This window comes from Moschus berezovskii, chromosome 25 (assembly GCF_049115385.1).
Source record: "Moschus berezovskii isolate FMDL1 chromosome 25, NW_MosBer_1.0, whole genome shotgun sequence".
NCBI classification, from domain to species: Eukaryota; Metazoa; Chordata; class Mammalia; order Artiodactyla; family Moschidae; genus Moschus; species Moschus berezovskii.
In genome coordinates this window covers 22,115,211-22,142,052 of record NC_142484.1, presented here as the reverse complement: position 1 = coordinate 22,142,052, position 26,842 = coordinate 22,115,211, and the positions used below count along the sequence as shown (strand labels likewise).

General features: G+C 40.6%; 1 protein-coding gene across 3 annotated transcripts in view; it reads left to right on the top strand.

Moving 5' to 3' along the window:
* The first annotated feature begins 5,228 nt into the window (after positions 1-5,228).
* The window catches only part of VWA5A (von Willebrand factor A domain containing 5A), a 33,397-nt gene continuing 11,783 nt past the window's right edge, over positions 5,229-26,842 (top strand). The window contains exons 1-14 of one of the 3 annotated variants that reach the window (XM_055415983.2): positions 5,229-5,274; positions 6,269-6,313; positions 8,521-8,578; positions 8,682-8,884; positions 9,476-9,698; positions 9,821-9,996; positions 10,274-10,388; positions 18,452-18,621; positions 18,876-18,964; positions 19,630-19,774; positions 20,435-20,514; positions 25,216-25,330; positions 26,296-26,460; positions 26,738-26,838. In XM_055415983.2, coding sequence (XP_055271958.2) covers positions 8,536-8,578; positions 8,682-8,884; positions 9,476-9,698; positions 9,821-9,996; positions 10,274-10,388; positions 18,452-18,621; positions 18,876-18,964; positions 19,630-19,774; positions 20,435-20,514; positions 25,216-25,330; positions 26,296-26,460; positions 26,738-26,838 — 1,625 coding nt within the window. In that variant the 5' untranslated portion in view covers positions 5,229-5,274; positions 6,269-6,313; positions 8,521-8,535. Of the gene's footprint in view, positions 5,275-6,268; positions 6,314-7,496; positions 7,517-8,520; positions 8,579-8,681; positions 8,885-9,475; positions 9,699-9,820; positions 9,997-10,273; positions 10,389-18,451; positions 18,622-18,875; positions 18,965-19,629; positions 19,775-20,434; positions 20,515-25,215; positions 25,331-26,295; positions 26,461-26,737; positions 26,839-26,842 lie in introns of those variants that run through there. The other 2 variants (XM_055415985.2, XM_055415986.2) reach the window with 2 other exon arrangements.

Genomic DNA, 26,842 nt, shown 5'->3' with positions numbered 1-26,842 from the left:
GTCTCAGAAGAGTTGGACATGACTAAGTGACTGAGCACACACACAGGCAGTGCTCAAGTCAACACAATTGAGAATTCTTTCTGACAGAGGACATGCTTCTGAGTTCAGTTCAGTTCAGTTCAGTTGCTCAGTCATGTCCATCTCTCCGCGACCCCATGAATCACAGCATGCCAGGCCTCCCTGTCCATCACCAACTCCCGGAGTTCACTCAAACTCATGTCCACAGATTGGTGATGCCATCTAGCCATCTCATTCTCTGTCGTCCCCTTCTCCTCCCACCCCCAACCTTTCCCAGCATCAGAGTCTTTTCCAGTGAGTCAGCTCGTCGCATGAGGTGGCCAAAGTATTGGAGTTTCAGCTCCCGCCCCCAACCTTTCCCAGCATCAGAGTCTTTTCCAGTGAGTCAGCTCATCGCATGAGGTGGCCAAAGTATTGGAGTTTCAGCTTTAGCATCAGTCCTTCCAATGAACACCCAGGGTTGATCTCCTTTAGAATGGACTGGTTGGATCTCCTTGCAGTCCAAGGGACTCTCAAGAGTCTTCTCCAACACCTCAGTTCAAAAGTATCAATTCTTCGGCGATCAGCTTTCTTCACAGTCCAACTCTCACATCCATACATGACCACGGGAAAAACCATAGCCTTGACTAGATGGACCTTTGTTCTGAGTTAGGAAGTTTAATTCCAAGGGAAATTTTAAAGGCTTCTTAGAAGAGTCTCTGGTGTTTGTAGGTGGTCACTGTGCATCAGACACTGATTCTCTCTGACCTCAGGCTATCCTGGCAGGACACTATGCCCCCAGGGTCACTGCCTCCACATGAGTGAACATTCCCTACCAGCCATTCTTTTTAGTCTTGAAGTTGGTGGTTATCTTTGGACTGCAAGGAGATCCAACCAGTCCATTCTAAAGGAGATCAATCCTGGGTGTTCGTTGGAAGGACTGATGCTAAAGCTGAAACTCCAATACTTTGGCCACCTCATGCGACGAGTTGACTCACTGGAAAAGACTCTGATGCTGGGAAAGGTTGAGGGTGGAAGGAGAAGGGGACAACAGAGAATGAGATGGCTGAATGGCATCACCGACTCTGTGGACATGAGTTTGAGTGAACTCCGGGAGTTGGTGATGGACAGGGAGGCCTGGCGTGCTGTGATTCATGGTCGCAGAGAGTCGGACACGACTGAGAGACTGAACTGAACTGAACTGAACTGATGAAAGAAAAGGTGGAAAGGAAGGGTTCCCTTGGAGGCAAGCGTATCAAACATCTCACTCAGCCCACATCCTTGCAGGAACCATCCTCAGGGTGAGTCTAACTCCCCACTAGCCCTTTAAAATGCAAAGGTTATTGACTTTCCCTCCATCCTCTTTCCCATCTTCTCTCTCTCCCGCCTATCAGAGATGGATTGGTTCTCAGCTCCCATCAAGGGCCCTGAAGACACTCACCAGAGGCGAATAACAATAAAACGTTTAAGTACGCAGTGAAAATGATCCAGCTGATCTGAACTTGTAACTCGAGTAATACACGGATTCACCTTGAATTAGCATGTGGTGATACAGTAGGAGTGCAACGAGCAGAAGCAGTAAAAGCACCGTCCTAATCACTGGACTGTGAGAGAACTCCCCAAAATACTTAATAAATAAATTTAAAAGATTCCATCATTTGTCACTTACAATTATATGACTGAATTTTTTCCACTCCTGGACATTTATTCAGAAAAGACAAAAACTAATTTGAAAAGATACATGCACCCTCATGCTCATAGTAGCACAATTAACAATAGCCAATACGTGGTTCAGTGGTAAAGATTTCGACTGCCAAGTAGGAGATGTGGGTTCGATTCCTGGGTCAGGAGGATCCTCTGGAGGAGGAAACGACAACCCACTCTAGAATTCTTGCCTGGGAAAATCCCATGAGTAGAAGAGCCTGGCGGGCTACAGTCCATGGGGTCACAAAAGGGTCGGACATGATTTAGTGACTAAACAACAACAAAAAGACATGGAAGCAACCTAAATGCTCATTGTCAGATGAATATATGAAGAAGATGTGGTATATATAATATATACAATGGAATATTGCTCATACATGAAAAAAGAATGAAAAATGCCATTTGCAGCAACATGGGTGGTCTTAGAGATTATTACACTAAGTGAAGTAAGTCTGATGGAAAAATACAAATATGAAATCAGTTATATGTGAAATCGAAAACAGCTACACAAATGAACTTATTTACAGAACAGAAATAGGCATAGAAAACAAACTTATGGTTACCAAAGGTTTGAAAAGGGAGGGAGGGATAAATTAGGAGTTTGGGATTAATAGCTACCCACTACTACATATAAAAATAGATAAACAACAAGGACCTACCATATAACACAGGGAACTATATTCAATATTTAATATCTTGTAATAATTTATAAAGGAAAACAATCTGAAAAAATACATATATACAGACATATATATAACTGAATAAATTTACTGTATACTTGAAACTGATACAACATTGCAAATCAACTACATGTCAATAAAAATTTTTAAGGGAGAAAGAGTAGTTATATAATTTTGGGGTAGGAATAAATTTATGTAATATTTGAATTATTCTTATATTTTTAAAATTAAAACTTTATCCATATCTTACTTAAAAATATGACTGGAAATCTACCACTATAGCTTAAAACACTTAAGAGAATATTACATTCTTTCTTTTACACATTCTATTTCTTCATCATTGTGTTCTAAATATGTATCTAGTATTCAGTTCAGTTCAGTTGCTCAGTCGTGTCCGTCTCTCCGCGACCCCATGAATCACAGCACGCCAGGCCTCTCTGTCCATCACCAACTCCCGGAGCTCACTCATACTCATGTCCACAGAGTCAGTGATGCCATCCAGCCATCTCATTCTCTGTCGTCCCCTTCTCCTCCTGCCCCCAATCCCTCCCAGCATCAGAGTCTTTTCCAGTGAGTCAACTCATCGCATGAGGTGGCCAAAGTATTGCAGTTTCAGCTTTAGCATCAGTCCTTCCAATGAACACCCAGGGTTGATCTCCCTTAGAATGGACTGGTTGGATCTCCTTGCAGTCCAAGGGACTCTCAAGAGTCTTCTCCAACACCACAGTTCAAAAGCATCAATTCTTCGGTGATCAGCTTTCTTCACAGTCCAACTCTCACATCCATACATGACCACGGGAAAAACCATAGCCTTGACTAGACGGACCTTGGTTGGCAACGTATCTAGTATTAGGTTATATTAATTGCATTGTTCCGGAAATAAGATATTACACAGGTTTCCATGTGTAAAAAAAAAATTATAGGATATATTCTTACAAATATTCAGGCCACTAAATCCCAGAGATCAGAATTCCTTGAGGGACACTTGTTTTTATATTTCTCGACATAAAATACTTGAACTGAGAACAGAAGCCACATTCATTTAAATCTGCTTCTTCTTAATGTAAAGATGAAAAGGAATAACTGACATCTTTCCTCTTAAAGTGATGTGATTAGGGAAAGAAAAGATACTCAGTTTCAGAGGAGGAAGGTGAGTTTCATAGTCACAATGTTCATGTTGTATAGGAATTAAAACAAACAGGTTCTAAATTAACTCCTGATTTTCCCATAAGCTAGAGGTTCTGATATTTGCAGGCCACCAAGCCACAGGAGTGGAGAGAAGAGCCTGTGGACACCTGTCTTAGACTCAGATTTGTAGTGTCCATTTAATGCTTAGTTAAGTCACATAGTGTCTAATGTGTGAATTAGTCTGTGACATTATCAGCTTCTAAATAGAAATTTTAATACTAGAAATATTTTTATACACAATGGACAATGCACAAAATGTCTTGTTTAATTTGTATGGCAATTCTTAGAAGCATTTATAATTTTTTTTTTTTTACAGGTTAAAACATGAGCTCAGAGAGCCTCTCTGATGGATCGGATGGTACCCTGTGTTAGAGCTGGCACTGAAACAAAATGTATTTGACTCATGATTCAGTGCTGTTTCTGCCACTTTTGTGTTAATGGTTCCCTTCTTTAAAAGGGGGCAATTATTTGACAGTCAACTTTGATTTTTAAAAAATTATATTCTAGACTCGTGCTATCGGATATTATAGCCACTAATCATGTGTGGTCACTGAGCATTTGCAGTGTAGTATGATTTTAGGTGTAGTATAAATATAAATACATTATTAATTTCAAAAATTTGTACAAAATATGCAAAATGCTTCATAAGGAGTTTTACATCATTATATGTTAAAATATGTCTTTGTATATACCAAATTAAATACAGTATTAAATTGATTTCAGCTACTTTTTTTTCTTTGCTTTTAAAAAAAATGGGCTTCTAGTACGTTATAATCACTCTTGTGACTGTATTATCTTTCCTTTTCTAAAAATTTTTTTTTTATTTTTAGTTTTTGGCCATGTGGTATGTGGGATCTTAGTTCCCCGACCAGGGTTCACACCTGCAAATCTTACAGTAGAAGGGTGGTGTCTTAACCACTAGACCACCAGGAAAGACCCTGCATTATCTTTCTATTAAGCAATACTTATCTAGACTTCACTTTTGAAAAAATACTTCCAATTCTCATAGTTTTAATAGTAGTATGTAGTACACGGAAATGTTTAAAAACGTAGCTTAAATTGCTAAATTGCTTTTAAATTCCAAAATGCACCTAAGGCCTGAATGAGCACAAATATTCTCAGTTATTTGCACTGCTAGCCCCCAACATTTGATTTTATATTCAGAATGGAAAACCCAAAAATGACTCATGACTGGAAGACTTGGTTTGTGGGTGCCTTTCCTTGGCTCCTCATTTTCCTCACATATTGTAGGAGGGGATACAATCTTGGAACAAACGACTCAAATGAAAAATGAATCAATGATATAAAGCCAATAGAGTTCGGAGCCTAGCACAGTAAGAATGAAGAAATGGTAATTCAGTCTATTAAAAAAGCATGTAATTTTTGATGTTAATGTAGTTTCTTACAGTGTTTTCATTAAAAAAAAAAAAAAAATCCCTTCCCTTTGCCTCTCCTCTTATTGTTCCTTAACTCAGACCAGACAAAGGAAAAAACAAAACAAAACAAAACAAACGTTCCAGGGTTGAGGAATTGAACCAGAGAGAAGTGAAAGTTTCAATATTCTGTGTAACAATTTTCCGTCGATCCCTTAGTCACGTAGTCACTACCTTACATCCGGTCCCTAGGAGGGGGCGTGGCTTCCTGGAAATTCTATCTGCAGCTGTTTTCTGCCTGCAGCGACGCAGAGTGCTGGGAACAGCTGGAGGTAAGTGACAAGGCTTCCAGCGCTGGCCTTGAATGGCACCCCTTGCTCCTGAGGGTTGAGACCTGCCTCTTCCAACTCCCTTTCCCCATCTTTAAATCTTTCGGGGCTGGTTTTAACTGTAAGCCCAGCGTAGGGAACTTAGTCCTGGAGTGCGATGCCCTGAGGGTATCTGCGGGTTTGGTGGTTCAGGGCAATCTTGCTGAATGTGGAAGGGGGATGTAGCCATCTCCGGATAATCCCAGGACCCCTCTTTCTACTTCACTTCTCTTTTACTTCATTTTACTTTTGATCAACTTCTCTTGTTCTTTCTTCCTTCCTTTCTTTCCTGTGGACACTTGATGCTTTCTCAATTTTATGTGATTTTATGCTGGGGAAATGGAGCTTCAAGCCCTCTCCCTCCAAGTCCACGCCCCCCAACCACCCCCAACCCCCGCCCCAGTCGGATTGCAGCCCCTAAAGCTTTCTATATAGAAATTCAGGACTGACTCGGATCCCTTCCGTTAGTATTTGGATGCTGAAATTTTAGGACTGAATAAGGACTCAGTCAGTCTCCGTTTCTAGAGGAGTCCCGCTTTCACCCACTCCTCCAGATTCCGGGTTCTCCACTTCTCCCCTGCAGCAGGCTGCAGGGGTGTGACCCACTGCGCCACAGCCAGCTGCTCCTTCCCGCCCCCGCTGTGCCAGGGCTCCTGCATTCCTGAGGGTCCGCCTAGCACTGACTGAGGCGCCCCCGACCCGCTCCTGCTCAGTGAGCCGTCCTCTGCTCTCCCTGCTGCCTGGGATTCAAGGCTTTGACCTTGGCCAGCCGCTGTGGCCAGTCTGCCTACCTGTTGCTGGGTGCATTTCTGAAGTGCCTTCTTGAAGGCAGAACTAATTCTGCCGCAGCATCATTTGTTTGGGGAAGGGAAGGGGAGAGGGTGCAGGAAATCATATGTCCAGCAAAGAGGGATTTGTTCTGGGGTCATAATCAGGAAATAGGGTTGTTTCTTTATAGGAGACGTCCCTCTGCTTCTCTCACCCCATCTGAAAACCACCCTGGGTGAGTATTACCTAATTTTGGAGCACGGGTTGCCTGACATCTGACGCAGTTTCTTCAGCTGCTGTACCGGCATTGTTGGTGTCCTTCTCCTGCTTTAAGCTCCCTGCTGGTGTGGTTAGAAATTCTTCCTGTCCCCAGCTCCAGCCTGTACTACCAGGGGATTTAGCCCAGTCAGGAGTCTGCATGGAAACCTCTCCTGCCCAACAGCTGCTACTGCCCTCTGTGTTTCCCTGTCAGATAGTGTGCCATTTTACCACAGTCAATTTTTACTCAGTTGCTCAAAATAAAAAACAGACACTGAAGGAGGAGCCTGTTTTATTGGCTTTGATTTGTGAGGTGGGGCACCGTGATAAGAAACAGGATTGCTGTCATCTGGAGGAGCAACCTGGACTTTGCTCTGGACTGTGGATAGTGTGTGATATACTTTAAATGGTGATTGGGATGAGCATAGATGGCCTAGAATACTTAGAGGCAATCTCACAAACGCTTGGGTTCAGAAAAGTCCCAGGGCATCTTCAATGGGTAGGACCAGCTCCACCTGTTACTTCTCTGCATAAAGGAATCATAATGTAAATCACAATGTATGTACATACATCGATTTCTTTGTTAACATGTCACATGCAATGGTTGTCTAAGGTTATAGTAAAACTTGGAAGATATGTTTAGAATGTCCTGATTTAAAATAGAGGACATGAAATGGCAACCCACTCCAGTGTTCTTGCCTGGAGAATCCCAAGGACAAGGACGGGTGAGCCTGGTGGGCTGCCGTCTATGGGGTCACACAGAATTGGACACGACTGAAGAGACTTAGCAACAGCAGCAGCAGCAGCTACATGTAGCATGTAACATACATACATATGTATATATCTATATCTATATATATATGCACACACACACACTACAAATAGGTGATTCCCAGGTGGCTCAGTTGTAAAGGATCACCACTATCAATGCAGGAGATGCAGAAGACAAGGGTTTGATCCTTGGGTGGGGAAGATCCCCTGGAGAAGGAAATAACAACCCACTCCAGTATTCTTGCTTGGAAAATTCCATGGACAGAGGAGCCTGCCAGGCTATAGTCCAAAGCGCTGGACACAACTGGGTACATACATGTGTACACACCACACACACATATATAAATATATCTTCAACAGGAGAATCCATCAGCAATTTCAACTATGAGCCACGAAAGAAAAGCTACAGGTAATTGCTCCAAATTGTAAGGGGATCCATTTTGAATTTGGCAGATTCCTACTTGCAGATGTCTGAATAGCATGATCAAAGTAAGAGCAGCAGTCTATTTAATAATAGTAAAAGGAATAATAGGAACAATACTCATGTCTATTAACATTGATTAACTGTTTCATGTAAGTCAGGCACTGTTCTAGGAACTTCACATATATTAATTCATATGTGCATATGTGATATACAGGTATTATGGTTTTCATTTTAGCAAGAGAATACTGATATTCAGAGGGGTTAAGCTAATTACACTGACTCAATATATCTAACAAGTAGTGTATTAAATATGCTTTTGAAAAAACTGGAGTCAGTTTTGAACAAGCCTCAGGGTTTTTTTCCTATTTAGTATATATTTACTGAATCTTACAGGTTCCCCACCTTGGTCTGGCATTTAGAAAGAGCATTACTACCGGGTTTTCTCCAGTGGTTTAGATGGTAGATAATCAGCCTGCAATGCAGAAGGCTTGGGTTCCATCCCTGGGTCAGGAAGATCCCCTGGAGAAGGGAATGGCAACCCACTCCAGAAGTGGTTGCCTGAAGGGTTCCATAGATAGAACAGCCTGGTGGACTACAGTCCATGGGGTTGCAAAGAGTCGGACACAATGAGCAGCTGACTTTTTTCTTACTATTTAGCAACTTTTTCACCTATCCAGTCTTTTTTCTACCTTCCCTCCTCCACCATTATGTCAGAGAGAAGCAAATAAAATGATGGTACTTGAGTGACTGGGCTTCTCTGGTAGCTCATCTGGTAAAGAATCAGCCTGCAATGCAGGATACCTTGGTTTGATCCCTGGATTGGGAAGATCCCCTGGAAAAGAGAACAACTCCAGTATTCTGGCCTGGAGAATTCCATGGATTATATAGTCCATGGGGTCACAGAGAGTCAAAAACGACTGAGCAACTTTCATTTTCTGAGTGAGTAGTTCCCAGCATGTTACTCTGTTCATCGTGTGTTTTTTCTACAGTAACCCTGTGTCACCATGGTGCACCTCGGAGGCCTCGTAACCCCCAAGGAGAAGCCAGGTAAGTCTGACTCATAACTCTTACTTGCCTTTGTACCTAACCTGGCCTATAGGAGGCATTCAATTACATTTTGTTGCACTCTTGAACTCTGGTCTGTCTCCAGTGCCACTGAAGAGCATCTCTGTGACCTTGTCCATCTCTGAGTTTGTGGCTGGTGTGTCTGCAACCTTAAACTACAAGAATGAGGAGGAAGTTCCTTTGGAGGCTTTCTTTATATTCCCCATGGATGAAGACTCCGCTGTCTACAGCTTCGAGGCCATGGTAGATGGAAAGAAAATTAAGGCAGAATTACAGGAAAAGATGACGGTACTGCGGATAAGTACATTACCTCCTTCCTCCTTTCCCTAATCCATACTCTTCAGGATCTCTCGCAAAGGCAACTTCACAAAAAATGCTGATGTTAAATGCTCTTTCTTCTATTTCCCTCTCACTGCTATTTTCCTAAAATCATTTGGAGGGAAAGTCAATCAGAGTCACTTAAAGTACAGCTGTGGGGACTTCCCTGGTGGCACAGCGGATAACAATCTGCTTGCCAATGCACGGTCATGGGTTCAATCCCTGGTCTGGGAAGATTCCACACACCACGGGGCAACTAAGCCCACAAGCTGCAAGGACTGAAGCCCACATGCGAGCCTGTACTCCACAACAAGAGAAGCCACCACACTAAGAAGCCCAAGCACCACAGTGAACAGTAGTCCCTACTCACCAAAATTAGAGAAAGCCCGAGCAGGCAACAAAGACCCACTGAAAGCAAAAATAAAAGCAAATAATAAAATTTAAAAACAAAGTACAGGTGTGAACTTGGCAATACCAGTCACTGTTTCTCCCCACTAGTCTTCGTTTTCTGTACCGTGTGTACCTCCAGCATCTGTGTCGGCTTTCTTTCTTTGTTCTCAGGCACACAGCAGCTATGAGAATGCCATCATCCGTGGCCACCAAGCCTTTCTGTTAGAGGAGGACATGTGCTCCAGGGATGTGTTCTGCTGTAACGTGGGGAACCTCCTCCCCGGGTCGCAGGCGGAGCTCACCCTAAAGTACGTGCAGGAGCTGTCCCTGGAAGCAGATGGGGCTCTGCGCTACGTGCTCCCTGCTGTCCTGAATCCTCGGTACCAACTCTCTGGTCAGTCTCCTCTCCCTCCAAATACTGCTGGGGGAGTTGATGTAATTGGGGAAGCCCCTTCAAGGCTGTAGGGTGCTAGAAAGCGTGGGCAGGGAACACAGAACTAAAATAACTTTTTGTAGGATGTTCTGAGGACAGTTGTCTTAATATGAAGACTCCTGTAGTCCCTTTGGAGGATCTGCCCTACACAATCAGCATGGTGGCGACCATCAGTTCCCAGCATGGCATTGACAGGATTCAATCCAACTGCTCCTTGAGTCCTATTGAGTATGCTGGAGATAACAAGACTTCTGCTCAGGTAATTCACAAGAGAGCATTATCGTTGCTGATACCCTTTTCCTTTAGATCCTGACCTTGGTCCTCACTCAATTCTTCCTCCTTATTTTTTCTTATTAACCCAGAGGGGATCACACTGCACTCCCTCCTCACCCACCCTTTAATCTCCCCAGCCTTCTCTCTGTTTTTGCTCCTGCTCTTGGCTGTTCTCCCTTGTGGAAAGCCCTCAGCTCTGACCTCAGCCCTGGGCAGAGGCAGCGATAGTTCTTACGTGGCTTCTTTGTCTGTTCCCAACTCAGGTTTCCTTGGCCGATGGACACAAGTTTGATCGGGATGTGGAATTCCTGATTTACTACAGTGCAGTGCACACCCCTAGTGTAGTCGTGGAGATGGGAGAACCTACCACAAAGTCAGGTATTGTCTTTCTCCCTCTGAGGTTACCTCCTGAGGAATAACTTTCTGATTTGGAATTATCTTCAAATCATCCTCACTTTTATTTCCTTCTATCCAATAGTGGGTGAAACTTTGAAAGAACTTACACTGTGATGTAAAAGAAATGGTTAAGTTCAATGAATATCTTGTGGTTATATCTTTTAGGCAAATCTAAGTGCATCACTAGATAATTGAACCAAGGACATGAACAAATAATTCACAAGAGGAAACACTAGTTTACAAACATGTGACAATGATCAGTCTCTACAAAGGCAAATAAAAATAAAACTAATAATGCGACATTTTCACTTTTCAAGTTATCAGAGATTTCCAAATCATGCTTTAAAAGGTGTGGTGAATTTGGTACTCAGACATTGCCTGAACCAAAATAATTTGGTATCAAGCTTTTGAGGGAAAATGTGGCCATATGTGTCAAAATAAATGTTTATTTTGGTAATTCTAGGTTTTGGAATCTTACATATGAAAATAAATCTAAATATAAGTAAACTATGGATTGAAAAGTTCTCTTCTCTTTTAATTTAATCATATTAAAGACTGGTAAGCAATCAAAATGTCTTACAGTGGTTAAATTCACTATGCTAGGTATATTTGATAAGTTACCATATAACTACTAAAATAATATACATTAACAGATTGAAATAATATGGGTAAAAGACTTCCAAAGATTGTTAAAGTAAAAATGAGTTGTAGAAGTAGATTACCACTAGGAAATAATCTATGCATGGGGAAAAACCATTTTAAAACAGACAAAGTATGCAGGAAGTAATTGTGATTAGTTTAAAAGTAAGTTTACTTTTTAGATCTAACAATTTCTGTGGTTTTGATTCATATACCGTCACGTAATCTCACCTGGAATTCTTTTTTTTTGTGGTAAATTTATATACATCAACTTTACCTTTGTAACTATTTTTAAGTATAAAATCCCATTGCCTTGCATACATTTCACCTTACTGTTCAACCATCACCACCATCCATCTGCAGATATTTTTCATCTTGTCCTAGTCACTTAATTTCTGAGACTATGATTCTTACTGCTTAGCTTATTATTATTATATTATAATATATTATAATAATATATACAAGTTATTGTAATTTCTTTAATATGTCTTTTTTGGAGGACTTCCTTGGTGGTCTAGTGATTAAGACTTTGCCTTCCAATGTAGGGGGTGTGGGTTTGACCCCTAGTCAGGGAGCTAAGATCCTACCTGCCTTGTGCCCAGAAAACAAAGATTTGAAATAAAATCTATGTTGTAACAAATTCAGTAAAGTCTTTAAAATGGTCCACATAAAAAAGTTTTTTAGAAATATTAATAGCAATTTATCTTATTTTCTAAATGTTTCTTAATATATGTGTACTTTTCCTTAAATTATAACTGGTATAACCCATGTCCATCTCTTGTTCTGTGGGGCCTTCTTGGGCTGCCAGGCCACTGGATTGCAGGGACCTCAAAGAAGTCCACAACAGCTCCTCTTCCAGGAAGCCCCATGCTCTGTCTTTGTACATTAGTTGCCTGACTTTGTCCTTTCCTTTTGGGGAGCCCCCCTCGAGTGCCCCTGAAATTCTGCAACAGTGACCTGGTCTTTGTGTGAGTATGTGTGCTCATATGCTCAGCTGTGTCTGACTCTTTTCAAACCCAGAGACTGTAGCCTGCCAGGCTCCTCTGTGCATGGAATTTCCCAGGCAAGAACCCTGGGAAATTCATTTCCAGGCTATCTTCCTGACCCAGGAATTGAACCCACCTGTGACTCCTGCGTTGGCAGAGGGATTCTTTACCAATGAGCCACCTGGGAAGCTGGACCTGGTCTTTACTCAGTTATTTTAATCCCCTGGAAAAAGTTCTATGATGTTAAATCTCAAGTGGTAAGGATTGAGATGTCAAGTCCTCTTCTTGCAAGTTCTATTAGCCATAGAAGGACTTCAGGGGACCCTTCAGAAGTCTAGAGAATCCCTTCCAGCAGGGCCATTCACATCTTGCTTTCTAGATCATGTATTTCATCAAGATGACTTGCTATTTCCATCCATACAAAGAAGCAAACGACAACTGACTGCTTGACTCACTAAAACAGTTTGTAGTTCAACCAAATGAAGCATACCACTACATGACAGAAATGCATAGTCTGTTTTTCAAAAATTAGACTGTACTTTCCATATTAAGAACATGGTATTTTTAAAAATTAGTATGTATAATTTAATAAAAATAATCACATAAAACAATTTATAAATAATTTTATAAAACTATTCTTAATCTAAGTTGAGCCATAGACTGAGTTCCTTAAGGGTATTATATCAGACTTCCCTCACTTAACTCTTAAAATAATATTAAAAAAAATTTTTATTGGAGTATAATTGATTTGCAATGTTGTGTTTCAGGTATATAGTAAAGTGAGTCAGTTACACATACACATATATCCACTCTTTTTTTGGAGTCTTTTCCCATATAGGCCATTACAGAGTATTGAGTACATTTCCCTGTGCTATACAGCAGGTTCTTCAGTCAGTTCAGTTCAGTTCAGTCACTCAGTCGTGTCCGACTCTCCGCGACCCCAAGAATCACAGCACGCCAGGCCTCCCTGTCCATCACCAACTCCCGGAGTACACTCAAACTCATGTCCACAGAGTCAGTGATGCCATCCAGCCATCTCATTCTCCGTCATCCCCTTCTCCTCCCTCCCCCAACCTTTCCCAGCATCAGAGTCTTTTCCAGTGAGTCAACTCGTCGCATGAGGTGGCCAAAGTATTGCAGTTTCAGCTTTAGCATCAGTCCCTCCAATGAACATCCAGGATTGATCTCCTTCAGAATGGACTGGTTGGATCTCCTTGCAGTATAAGGGACTCTCAAGAGTCTTCTCCAACACCACAAAAGCATCGATTCTTCGGCGATCAGCCTTCTTCACAGTCCAACTCTCACATCCATACATGACCACGGGAAAAACCATTGCCTTGACTAGACGGACCTTGGTTGGCAAAGTAACGTCTCTGCTTTTTAATATACTATCAAGGTTGGTCATAACTTTCCTTCCAAGGAGTAAGCGTCTTTTAATTTCATGGCTGCAATCAGCATCTGCAGTGATTTTGGAGCCCAAAAAAACAAAGTCTGACACTGTTTCTACTGTTTTTCCATCTATTTCCCATGAAGTGATGGGACCAGATGCCATGATCTTTGTTTTCTGAATGTTGAGCTTCAAGCCAACCTTTTCACTCTCCTCTTTCACTTTCATCAAGAGGCTTTTGAGTTCCTCTTCACTTTCTGCCATAAGGGTGGTGTCATCTGCATATCTGAGGTTATTGATATTTCTCCCAGCAATCTTGATTCCAGCTTGTGCTTCTTCCAGCCCAGCGTTCCTCATGATGTACTCTGCATATAAGTTAAATAAGCAAGGTGACAATATACAACCTTGACGTACACCTTTTCCTATTTGGAACCAGTCTGTTGTTCCATGTCCAGTTCTAACAGTTGCTTCCTGACCTGCATACAGGTTTCTCAAGAGGCAGGTCAGGTGGTCTGGGATTCCCATCTCTTTCAGAATGTTCCACAGTTTATTGTGATCGACACAGTCAAAGGCTTTGGGATAGTCAATGAAGCAGAAATAGATGTTTTTCTGAAACTCTCTTGCTTTCTCCATGATCCAGCGGATGTTGGCAATTTGATCTCTGGTTCCTCTGCCTTTTCTAAAACCTGCTTGAACATCTGGGAGTTCACGGTTTACATACTGCTGAAGCCTGGCTTGGAGAATTTTGAGCATGACTTTACTAGCGTGTGAGATGAGTGCAATTGTCCGGTAGTTTGAGCATTCTTTGGCATTGCCTTTCTTTGGGACTGGAATGAAGACTGACCTCTTCCAGTCCTGTGGCCACTGCTGAGTTTTCCAAATCTGCTGGCATATTGAGTGCAGCACTTTCACAGCATCATCTTTCAAGACTTGAAATAGCTCAACTGGAATTCCATCACCTCCACTAGCTTTGTTCGTAGTGATGCTTTCTAAGGCCCACTTGACTTCACATTCCAAGATGTCTGGCTCTAGGTCAGTGATCACGTTATCGTGACTATCTTGGTCTTGAAGATCTTTTTTGTACAGTTCTTCTGTGTATTCCTGCCACCTCTTCTTAATACCTTCTGCTTCTGTTAGGTCCATACCATTCCTGTCCTTTATCGAGCCCATCTTTGCATGAAATGTTCCCTTAGAATCTCTAAGTTTCTTGAAGAGGTCTCTTGTTTTTCCTATTCTGTTGTTTTCCTCTATTTCTTTGCATTGATCACTGAGGAAGGCTTTCTTATCTCTCCTTGCTCTTCTTTGGAACTCTGCATTCAGATGCTTATATCTTTCCTTTTCTTCTTTGCTTTTCGCTTCTCCTCTTTTCACAGCTATTTGTAAGGCCTCCCCAGATAGCCATTTTGCTTTTTTGCATTTCTTTTCCATGGGGATGGTCTTGGTCCCTGTCTCCTGTACAATGTCACGAACCTCCGTCCAGAGTTCATCAGGCACTCTATCAATCAGATCTAGTCCCTTAAATCTATTTCTAGCTTCCACTGTATAATCATAAGGGATTTGATTTAGGTCATATCTGAATGGTCTAGTGGTTTTCCCTAGTTTCTTCAATTTAAGTCTGAACTTCGCAATAAGGAGTTCATGATCTGAGCCACAGTCAGCTCCTGGTCTTGTTTTCGCTAACTGTATACAGCTTCTCCATCTTTGGTTTCAAAGAATATAATCAATCTGATTTCGGTGTTGACCATCTGGTGATGTCCATGTGTAGAGTCTTCTCTTGTGTTGTTGGAAGAGGGTGTTTGCTATGACCAGTGCATTCTCTTGACAAAACTCTATTAGCCTTTGCCCTGCTTCATTCCGTGCTCCATGGCCAAATTTGCCAGTTACTCCAGGTGTTTCTTGACTTCCTACTTTTGCATTCCAGTCCCCTAGAATGAAAAGGACATCTTTTTTGGATGTTAGTTCTAAAAGGTCTTGTAGGTCTTCATAGAACCGATTAACTTCGGCTTTTTCAGCATTACTGGTTGGGGCATAGGCCTGGATTACTGTAATAATGAATGGTTTGCCTTGTAAACGAACAGAAATCATCCTGTCATTTTTAAGATTGCATCCAAGTACTGCATTTCGGACTCTTTTGTTGACCATGATGACTACTCCATTTCTTCTAAGGGATTCCTGTCCACAGTAGTAGATATAATGGTCATCCGAGTTAAATTCACCCATTCCAGTCCATTTTAATTCACTGATTCCTAGAATGTCAGCAAGTTCTTATTAGCTGTCTATTTTATATATGGTAGTGTGTATGTGTCAATCCCAGTCTCCCAGTTTATCCATCTCCCCCACCTTATCCTCTGGTAGACATAAGTTTGTTTTCTACATCCATGACTCTACTTCTGTTTCTTAAAATAATCTTGAGGCAGATATTACTACTTTGATTTCATAGGAAACAGGCTAGCAAGCAGAGGAGCTAGGGTTTGAAATGCCTCATTTAAAAAAGAGGAAGTTGAGACTCTGGAGATGAAAATAATTTGAGCCATGACAAAAGAATAATGGTAAATGACACATATATAGTATTTCCTATGTGTCTGGCATTGTTCTAAAGTTATATATTAACTCATTTCATTGTTGTGGCAACCTCTCTGACCTCTTAGTATAGAGCCAGTCCCACTGTAATGACTTGTCTCTCAGAATGGAAGGTAATCTACCTTGCTCATTAAAAAAAAAAAAAAAAGCTACTCCTTTATATCCAGAGATCCTGGATTGTATAAATATTTTCCTGGACCAGGAGGTCCAGGCTAGTAAAACAGTGGTCCAGAGACTTTTGCTACTTGCAAGGCCTGGTCCAATTTTAGCACAGTGAGTGGTCCATCACTTCCCTAGACCTGGGAATGAGCCTTCCCAGCACTGCGGGACACAATAGCCATGAAATGGTGTCACATGGTCAGATATGTGGCTATGAAGGGACCCTGCTGACTGGAAGTTGGTACTTGCCAGCTGCCTCTACAAAGATTACATCATGACCATTGCAAGCTGCTGACCTTCAGCACCCCCTGAAAGAAGTTCAGGGTGAAAATCAGGAATGAGGCACTCTGTGCGCTAAAGAAAAGAAAAAAAACAAAACAAAACTGGCAGAACAGGCCTTCAGATAGTTAGATCTTTTCAGAAAAAGGTTTTATGAGTTCCAATTCTTGCATCTTCTCATACCTCTAAAAACACTGACGTCATTAATGGTGAAATCTGCTTTGGCTATTAAAAAAAAATTTTTTTTTTTACAATTAAAAGTCAAAATAGAGTAGCTATGGTTCAGACATCCTGGGAAATAACTATTTCCCAGATATCCTGAAAAATGATATTACGGGTATGATTTCAGATTAGACGCTGTGACCTAATGTAGAACTTAATGCTCCTGTAACGCATTTTTGCTCTGTACTTTGCTTGCTGCTTGTAAAACCAAAGTTATTCCATTTTAAGATAAGGTTGTTTTTAAGTAAAGATTCCTAAAATTGTTTTTGAAAAAAAAAATAGATGGAAAATCTTGAAAAAAAAAGTTATTTTTGAATCAGTGTTCTATCAAATATTTGCTGAGCCACACCCATTTTATTTGGAAGCCATTTTGGTTATTGAGATATCTCAGAGGTAAGAGGTTCAACTGAACCAGATCTTGTTATCATTCTGAATCCCTGGGGTACTGATAATTCAAAACTGTAATCCTAGAATCACTTATAAAAATGGGATACTGGAATTTAATTCTGTGTCTTTTTATATTCTCTGAACAGTAAAGCTAGAGTTGATATAACCCAGCCATTCTTATTTCATCTCCTATATCTGTTTTCACTTGTTCCTCAAAATAGAATCACAGCTCTGGCTTTTGCAAGTTGGTAACATAGGCTAGGCACCCTTGATTTCTTCCATACCGTTATTTGGATGATGCTGGTATTAGAGTGCAGCACACATTTAATTTCTCTTTCTTCATTCTGGAGAGTATCATAAGGGCTTTGCACCCAAATGAAGCACAGATGGATTTCCTTGTCCTGTATGGCACTCATTACACTCTCAGCTCTTGTAAATTGCCAGCATAAAAATTATCCACACAGTCATCATTGTTTTTTTTTCAAAGCTGTAATTAAGAATTAAGGACAGGCTTTCCTGGGGGCTCAGATGGTAAAGACTCTGTCTGCAGTGCCAGGAGACCTGGGTTCGATCCCTGGTTGGGAAGATCCCCTGGAGAAAGAAATGACAACCCACTCCAGTATTTTTGCCCGGAGAATTCCATGGACAGAGAAGCCTGGCAGGTTACAGTTCATGGGGTTGCAAAGAGGCGGACACAACTCAGTGACTAACAGTTTCTTTTCCCTCGTGGCTCAGTGAAAGAATCGACCTGCCAATGCAGAAGATACCAGTTTGATCCCTGGTCCAGGAAGATCCCACAAGCCACAAAGCAATTAAGCCCATGTGCCACAGCTATTGACCTTGTACTTTAGAGCCCGGTAGCTGCAGCTACTGGGCCTGCAGACCCTAGAGCCCATGCTGTGCAACAAGAGAAGCCCCCGCAGTAAGGCCATTCACAACAACTAGAGAGTAGCCCCTGCTCACCACAACTAGAGAAAGCCCACGTGCAACAGCCAAGGCCATCACAGCCAAAAATAAATAAAAAGTTATTTAGAAAAAATAGAATTAAGGACCCCATGTAGATAAATTTCCCTTTGATTTGATGTGAAGATATCAAATAAATTAGCTTGATTCCTCTGGCAAATACTGGGACATTTTAACGATGTATTTCACTCCCAACTACTAGGAGATTAACACCCAATTATAGTATTTTAATATTGCTTGTATATAGTAAATTCTACCCTCTTTCTTCTCTTTCATATCTGTAATACATCTGTATCTTTTATATGTTTGTAACTCACCTCAAACTCTTTGCCAGTAGATATATAGATTAAGCTGTTTTGTGTTTTCTTTGCTCCTTGGGTAACTCACTACAATTGATTCTTGAGTTCCCTTTTACTTACCATGTCTTTATTCTTTCTGAGTAGATGGTGTGTTGGGAGATCCAGCTGCAATGGTGACTTTCTACCCAAATATCCCAGAAGCTCAGCCATCGATTGCCTGCGGAGAATTTATCTTCCTCATGGACTGCTCAGGAAGCATGCAGAGCCCCATGAGGAAACAGAGTAAATCTCAGCTGCGCATAGATGTGGCCAAGGTAAAAGTAGTTTCTTTCTTTTCCTGGTCACTTGTTCAAGTGGGAATGAATCTTGGGGATTCAATTAGGGTCCATTGGAGCTGTAGGTCTGTTCCCCATCTGAGTTACAGTTAACATGACTACTCTGAGGTTAGCCTTGGAATAGAGGGGCCTCGGGGAATGAAGGGGTGAAGACCCATTCCTGAGTTAGATTAGCAGGGTCATGTGATTGAGAGCATCCTTTCTCACTGTCTTCTCACATGTTCTTCCCTCAGGAAACACTGATTTTGCTTCTGAAGAGTTTGCCTCTAGGCTGTTATTTCAACATCTATGAATTTGGATCTACTTATGAGGCATTCTTTCCGTAAGTTTCCAGAAAGTCCATAGAGAATTCGAAAAGCTACTTTATACAATGAAATATTACTCAGTCATGAAAAGGGACAGATTTGAGTCAGTTGCAGCGACTCCTCTCTCCTCTCTCCCCTTATACAGAGTAAAGTAAGTCAGATAAACAAGTATCACATATTGACACATATGGAATCTAGAAAAATGATATTGATGAACCTAGTAGGGAACAGACTTGTGGACACAGTGAGGGAAGGTGAGGGTGGGATGAATTGAGAAAGTAGCATTGACAGTATATACAGCATCCTGTGTAAAACAAATAGTGGGAAGTTTCTGTGTAACACAGGGAGCCCAGCCTGGCACTCTCTGATGGGTGGTATGGAGACAGGGAAGGGAGGGTTAAGAGGGAGGGGATATATATATATATATATAAAACTATGACTATTTTATTTATAAAACAACAGAAACCAACACAACATTGTAACGCAATTTTCCATCAATTAAAAAATAAAATAAAAACTATTAAAAGGCTACTTTAAAGAAAGGACTAGATTGTTAAAGGGGTTGCTGCAGAACTGACTTTGGCATTGGAGATTTCAAGTTAAAGTTTTTACAACTCAGGGACTTAATACTGGGCTATATCCAGCAGCTTTCATTTCACTGGGGAGTGTTTGTTTTTCTCAGGAATAGTGTGAAGTATGCTCAGAGTACCGTGGAGGAGGCACTGCGGAGAGTTAAGCTTATGAGGGCTAACCTCAGGGGTACGGAAATCTTGACACCACTCCAACACATTTATAAGCAGCCTTCTGTCCCAGGCCACCCTCTGCAGGTAAGAAATTGGAAAAGAGCTCAAAAAAGGGACGGAATGGATTCCCTGTTCAAGAATCCATAGCTCTGGGCTTCATCACAGGATTGTTGAAATGTGGTAGTAATTTAGCTGTGGGCTTCCCAGGTTAAGTGGTATAGCCTCAGCAGTATAGAATCCACCTGCTAATGCAGGAGACTCGGGTTCAATCTCTGGGTCAGGAAGATGCCCTGGAGATGGAATTAGCAACCCACTCTGGTATCCTTGCTTGAGAAATCCTGTAGACAGAGGAGTCTGGCTGGCTATAATCCTTGGGGTCGCAAAAGAGTTGGACACGACTTAAAAGACTAAACAACAACAACAAATTTAGCTTTATGTCCTATAATAAAGAGCCTAAGACAAGAGGCATTTGATGGAACCTCTCCCTTAGTTCCATCCTATGGACAAGGGATGAAGGAAGCTCTTTTGGGAAGTGCGACCAAAGCTTTGCATGAAACTAGCAGAGGAGATGCTGAATATTCTCAGGGTTCTGATCAGACCATGTGAGAGATGTGAACATTAGAAAGCTCATGCCTGTCTGAAGCGACATGAGTCTCTGGAATGAAATAGTTGGGGTGTTTCAAGGGCAAGTTCTGGTGTCTTTATATATACTTCAGAGACTTGATGGTTGTTTTCTTTCTACAGGTTTTTGTCTTCACAGACGGAGAAGTTACTGATACATTTACTGTCCTTCGAGAAGTTAAGAGCCACCGTCTAAGGCACAGGTATGAGTTAATGTGCCTGGACCCACATAATGTCACATGCAATCTAGTGCCACCTGATAACAGTATTCATATTCCTTTCAGACAACAGAATGATTCAAGTATTTTAGTTTTAATACTGAAAATATTTTACTATATAATCTCTACTTCCTACTAAAAGAAAAAAGTAATTTTCTAAATAATATTAACAACACAATGAAATCATTATCCTGTGGTGTCTCTAAACCACAATGGAAACAAAAACTGAACAATAAGATTTTTTCTTTACTATAAACATTGCAATCAAAATAATACAGAAAACTACACAACTTTAAATATACAGCTGGATGAATTATCAGAGTGACACACGTGTAACCACCACACAAGTCTAGAACCAGAATGATTCCGACTTCTTCATCTCTATCCATTTCTGTCACATCCCAATTTTAATCTCTACTCATTTTTTTCCAAAGAGGAAATAAAATAACACTGTGGATTATTTTTGCATGTTTTTGAATGAAAATAAATGAGTTATGCAGTATGTTTTTGTTTCTGCGTATCTGGCTTTGTTCCCTCAGCTGTATGTTGAGATTCATGCATATTTTGCATGGAGCCATAATTTTCATTGGTATATAGTATTCCACAGGGTGATTATACCATAATTTATTTATTGATTCTACTGCTGATAGTCTTTGGTTTAGTTGCTAAAAATTATACTTCTGTGAACATTCTTGCATTCTTGTACAAGCATTTTTTGGACATGAACATGTGTATACATATATATGAATACATACATACATATCTATGCTCATATAATATAGAATTCAAACACACTGACATAGTTGTGACATTTTGGGGGTATAACAAATAGTTTTCCAAGTTATTGTGCTAATACCAGCATTGTATCAGGGTTCCAGTTGCCGCTTTCCTTATCCAAAATTTGGCATTATTTGTCTGTAAAAACTGTAACTAATTTTGTGGGTGTGCGTAGTACTATCTCATCATGGTTTTAATTTACATTTTCCTAATTAATGAAGTTGAGCACATTTTCATATTTATTGACCACTTGGATGTCCTTTTGTGATCTTCAAGTCTCCTTCCAATTTTTTTCTATTAGATTTTCTTTTTTTTAAACTGATCTGTAGTTCATTCTATGGTCTAGGTATAAACACTTTTTGATATGTTCTAGAAATATAATTTTCTGTTCTATGGCTTTCCTTTTCACCCTCAAGATGGTATCTTTTGATTAATAATTGTTCTTAATTTGATACAGTTTTCTCTTTTAGTCATTTGCTTTATGGTTAGTATTTTTTTGTATTCTGTTAAAAAGTCTTCCGTTATCCAAAGTCTTGAAGCTATTTGCCTTTGTCATTTTCTAGAAGATTTTATTGTATTTTCTTTCACAGTTAGAATCACAATTGATCTGAAATTTATTTTTGTGAATTGTATGAGTTAGGGGTCAGGTTTCTTTTCTCTCTCTCTCTCTCTCTTTTTTTCAGGTGGATATCATGTTGATATCATGTTGATCATCTTTTATTTAAAAGTTCATCCTTTCCTCAGTGATGTACAGAGCCATTTGGTCACAAATAAGCATCTATACATGTGTGGCTTATTTCTGGATCCTCTGTTGCATTCTGTTGGTCTGTTTTTCTGGACATGTGCCAGCAATACACTGTATAAATTAATGTTACTTTCTGATAAATTTTCATTTCCAGTAGAGTAAATCCTCAGCTTTGTTCTTTTTTCAAGACTTAGTCATTCTTGGACTTTTAGTATTTTATAATTAGCTTATCAGTTTTTACCAAAAGAGGAAACATGTTTGGATATTGACTAGAATTGTATTCTCTTTATGTCAGTTTTGGGAGAACTTTAGTATTTGCTGTATCAAACATTTCAATCTATCTACATGATATGTCCTTCCTTTCATTTGGGTCTTTCTTCATTTTTTCTAAATGTGTGTTTCCTATATATTGTTTTGAAAGATTTACCAAACCTAGCAAATAGTTGCAAGAATAAAGCGATAGATGTTCATGAACCATTCACCCATGTCCACCAGTTATCGGTGTTTTAACATATTGATTTCACTTAATTTTTTTGGTCTGAAATAGTTGAAAGCAAGCCACAGATGCCATGACCTTTCATATGTATAACTAAGAGTATCTGACAAATAGCCAGAATAAAACTACTTGGGCTTCCTTGGTGGCTCAGAGGTGAAGAATACACCTGCCAATGCAGGAGACATGGGTTCAATCCCTGATCCAGGAAGATCCCACATGCCACAGAGCAACTAAGCCCATGACCCACAGCTACTGAGCCTGTGCTCTAGAGCCTGGGAGCTACAACTCCTGAGCCCACGTGCCGCAACTCCTGAAGCCCGTGGGCCCTAGAGCCTACGCTCCGCAGCAAGAGAAGCCAGCTGGAGAGTAGCCCCGTCTCACTGCAACTGGAGGAAAGTACACACAGCAACAAGACTTAGCACAGCCAAAAATAAATAAGTAAATAAAAAAATCAACTACTCAATTCAGGATATTTAATTTTTACATAATACATTTTTAAAATATAGGTCATTTTGCCAATATTTTAATAATGTCATAAAGAATTTTTTTTTTAAATTTTTGTTCAGGAGGAAATCCAATAATAAGTATTTTATTTAGTTATTATGCCTCTTTAATCTCTCTTCCTCTAGAGTAGTTTCTTGGTTTTTGGTTATCTTTAATGACACTGACATTTTAAAAGAGTACTAGCTAGTTATTTTTGTAAAATTTCAATTATGTTTGTTTGACTATTTAAGTTTATGTTTAGATTAATATTAAATATTTTTGTAAAAAATATTCCAAAGTGAATTTGGGCCTGGCTGTGGATTTTGTCACTTAGTTAAAGGTGGTATCTGACATATAACTTTGACATTTTTGTAAACTTCTTGTTTTCAGCCAATGTTTACCCAGAAGTTTTGGCATTCACTGATGATTATTGCCCAGATTGCTGTTAGTGGTTACAAAATGGTGATTTTTTCAATTCTTTCAACTTTTCCTTGTTTGTTACTTGGCATCCTACTGTAAAGAGGAATTTTCTCTTCCTGACTACCTCCGTGCCTCCTCCCCCACCTTTTTTTGTTGTTGTTGTATCAATGTGTACTTTTCGATTCTTCTATTATTTTTCATTTTTTTTTCTTTTTCTTTTTTTAAAATTTATTATTTTTTTTACTGGAAGCTAATTATTTTACAATATTATATTGGTTGGTTTTGTCATAAATTGACATGAATCCTCCCAGGGTGTACATGAATTCCCCCTCCTGAATCCCCCTCCCACCTCCCTCCTCCCCTTATCCTCCCTCTGGGTCTTCCCCGCACACCAGCCCCGAGCATCCTGTAACATGCATCGACCCTGAACTGGTGATTCGTTTCACATATGACAACTTACATGTTTCAATGCCATTCTCCAAATCATCCCACCCTCACCCTCTCCCACAGATTCATTGCTCTCATTATCTATTTAAAGTCTCAGAATTTCTAGGTTTGGTCAGTGGAAACCCTTTTAAATTGCTCCTGTGTCTTTTCTCACGTCTCTGGTTTATGAATATGTTCTTTCTTACAGAAAAAAAAAATTAGAGATCATGTTGTGAATTTGAAGAAGATAATACCAGTATGCTGGCAGGCTGTGGTCTCCGGAGGGCTTGATCACAGTTAGGTTCCTGCAGTTGGATGTCGGGTTCTTAGCTCTCCATGTCTAGAGCATTAATCCTGAGGCTGATATCACTAGATATGGGGATGACGACTCACATTAACCCAATAAAAAAGAGATGGATATATAGGCCAAAATTACAGTATATTAATTTCAGATAATTAAAACTGTTTTTGTCATGCCTTTAAAAAATGCTTGTTTTTGTAGTATCTCTGTTTATAGACAGTCTTATTTGGGAATCTGTGGTTTAAAAGCTATTTGGCACACATTGACAAGGGTGGGGAGAGGACCCTCCAGTTAGAAGAGCAGGAGACACTTTTTTTCTGGTGGCTCAGATGGTAAAGAATCTGCCTGCAATGTTGGAGACCAGGATTTGATCCCTGAATCAGGAGGTTCTCCTGGAGAAGGGAATGGCAACCCACTCCAGTATTCTTGCCAGACAATTCTATGGACAGAGGAGCCTGGCAGGCTATGGTCCATGGGGTTGCCAAGAGTCGGACATGACTAAACAACTGACACTTTCACTTTTTGTAAGACTAGCCTTTTGAGGGCAGATGTGATTTCGGTACAGTGTTAGTCAAACACTGATGGCAGTGTCTGTTTTTCCTAACTTCTGATTTCTGATTAATTCTTTGGGTTGATTATTAAAATAATTGATGAAGATGCAGTTCTATTTGTTTTTTTCTGCTTCTAGAATCAGTGTAATATATAATGGTTTGCCAGGGGCATCTTATGATCAGACTAGTGCTCAATGCAATTTCTGCTTTTTCATAGATATGTGATCTTGGACATATTTTTTAAGTTCTTTGGGCCTTAGCTCCTTACCTGTGAAAATGAAATGTTCACCTATCTCTTCGGAACCTTGTGTTAAAGTGCATCATTAATTTAAGGCATCTGGTCCCCTGAAATATGGTCAATAAATGGTAGCTTATACTTTTGGTCAAGGAAGAAAACTATCTTTTTATGTATTTTTCATCATTTTGTGTTAATTTTATAAATTCACTTTTTAGTGCCTGTCTCTAACATCTTCTTTTATAATTCCAGATGTTTTTCATTTGGTATTGGTGAAGGAGTCTCCACCAGCCTAGTAAAAGGCATTGCCCGGGTGTCACGGGGCACTTCAGAATTTATCACAGGCAAGGAGAGAATGCAGGCCAAGGTGAGGGATAGGCCTTGTGTCTAGAGGTGTCAATATAAGGAGATTGTGGAGCACAGCGGGGCAACAACTCACTGCCAGCATTCGTTTTCTTATATCCCTAAGGACTTGGGCTATATGCTTAATGTGACTGCTTTCAGCCTTACGCAGAAGGAGCCCAGTATATAGTTTGGGGAGAAATGGCGTCTGGTTCTAGTAGTTGGAAGCCCAGAGCCAATATGCTGGAATAGGTTAGGGCTTTGGGTTTAAGACCCGAAACAGAGAAACTGAATTTTGAATGTCATGATTGCGATTCTAGGTGTTTGCTTTAGGGCCTCTTTTGGTATTGTACCCCATCCTCTGTGCAAATACTGCTAAGTAAAGATGAAGGAACAGCAGTAATAGATCTGGTAAATTGGAAGAGGTGGTGGATTGATAGTCCATTTGCTCCATATACACGAGGGAAGCATCTTCCACCTCTGGTTATATTTCTAAATTCCTCTTTCCCAGATCTCTTATCTAATCCCTACCTTTCCTGGGTCTCCTTTCCCAGACATTTCCTTCCTTCCTTCATAATTATGCTATTCAGTCTCTCCATGTTAGTTTCCTCATTTGTAAAGTAAGAGTAACAATGCCCATGTCCTGGTGTAGATAGTATTAAGGAATAGGTGTATCATGTATTGCATTGCATTGGGCTTCCCTGGTGGCTCAGAGGTTAAAGCGTCTGCCTCCAATGCGGGAGACCCGGGTTCGATCCCTGGGTCGGGAAGATCCCCTGGAGAAGGAAACGGTAACCCACTCCAGTATTCTTGCCTGGAGAATCCCATGGACGGAGAAGCCTGGTAGGCTACAGTCCATGGGGTCGCAAAGAGTCGGACACGACTGAGCGATGGAACGGAATGGAACACTTGGTATGCGATATTCCGTTAGTAGTAGTATTGTTGCTGTTGCTATGTTTTGTGCTTATTCTGGTCTTTTTCCTTCTCCAGGCACTTAGAGCCCTGAAACGTTCTCTGCAGCCCATGGTAGATGATATTTCTCTGAGCTGGAATTTGCCTGATGGTCTGTCTGCTAAAATGCTTTCCCCAGAACAGACTGTCCTCTTTAGGGGTCAGAGATTAATCCTCTATGCCCAGTTGACTGGGACAATGCCGGTGAGTTCTCATTCTTGTCTGTTCCTCTAGTCAGAGTAGCTATTGTCCTAACCTCTGCTCTGGGCAATTCCATGAAAGCTGGTAGAGTCTCATCAAGAGATTTCCCTTGCCAGGTAGAGTCAGCCTGGCCCTTCTCTATTATTTCAAGTCTCTGATTTCTTGAGTTGCCTGGTTCCCCATCAGAAATTTAATGGGTTGGATTGGGGAGCTGCCCCATTTCTATCCTTTCTTTTGGTAATCTCTTCCTCTGTCATTTTTACCCTTGTCTAATTTGTAGCCAGCAGAGGCAACAGGAGAAGTTTGCCTCAAGTACACACTCCAAGGAGAGAGTCTGGAGAATAAAGTGTCATTTTCCCTGCAACCCAAGCTCGATGCCAAGTGA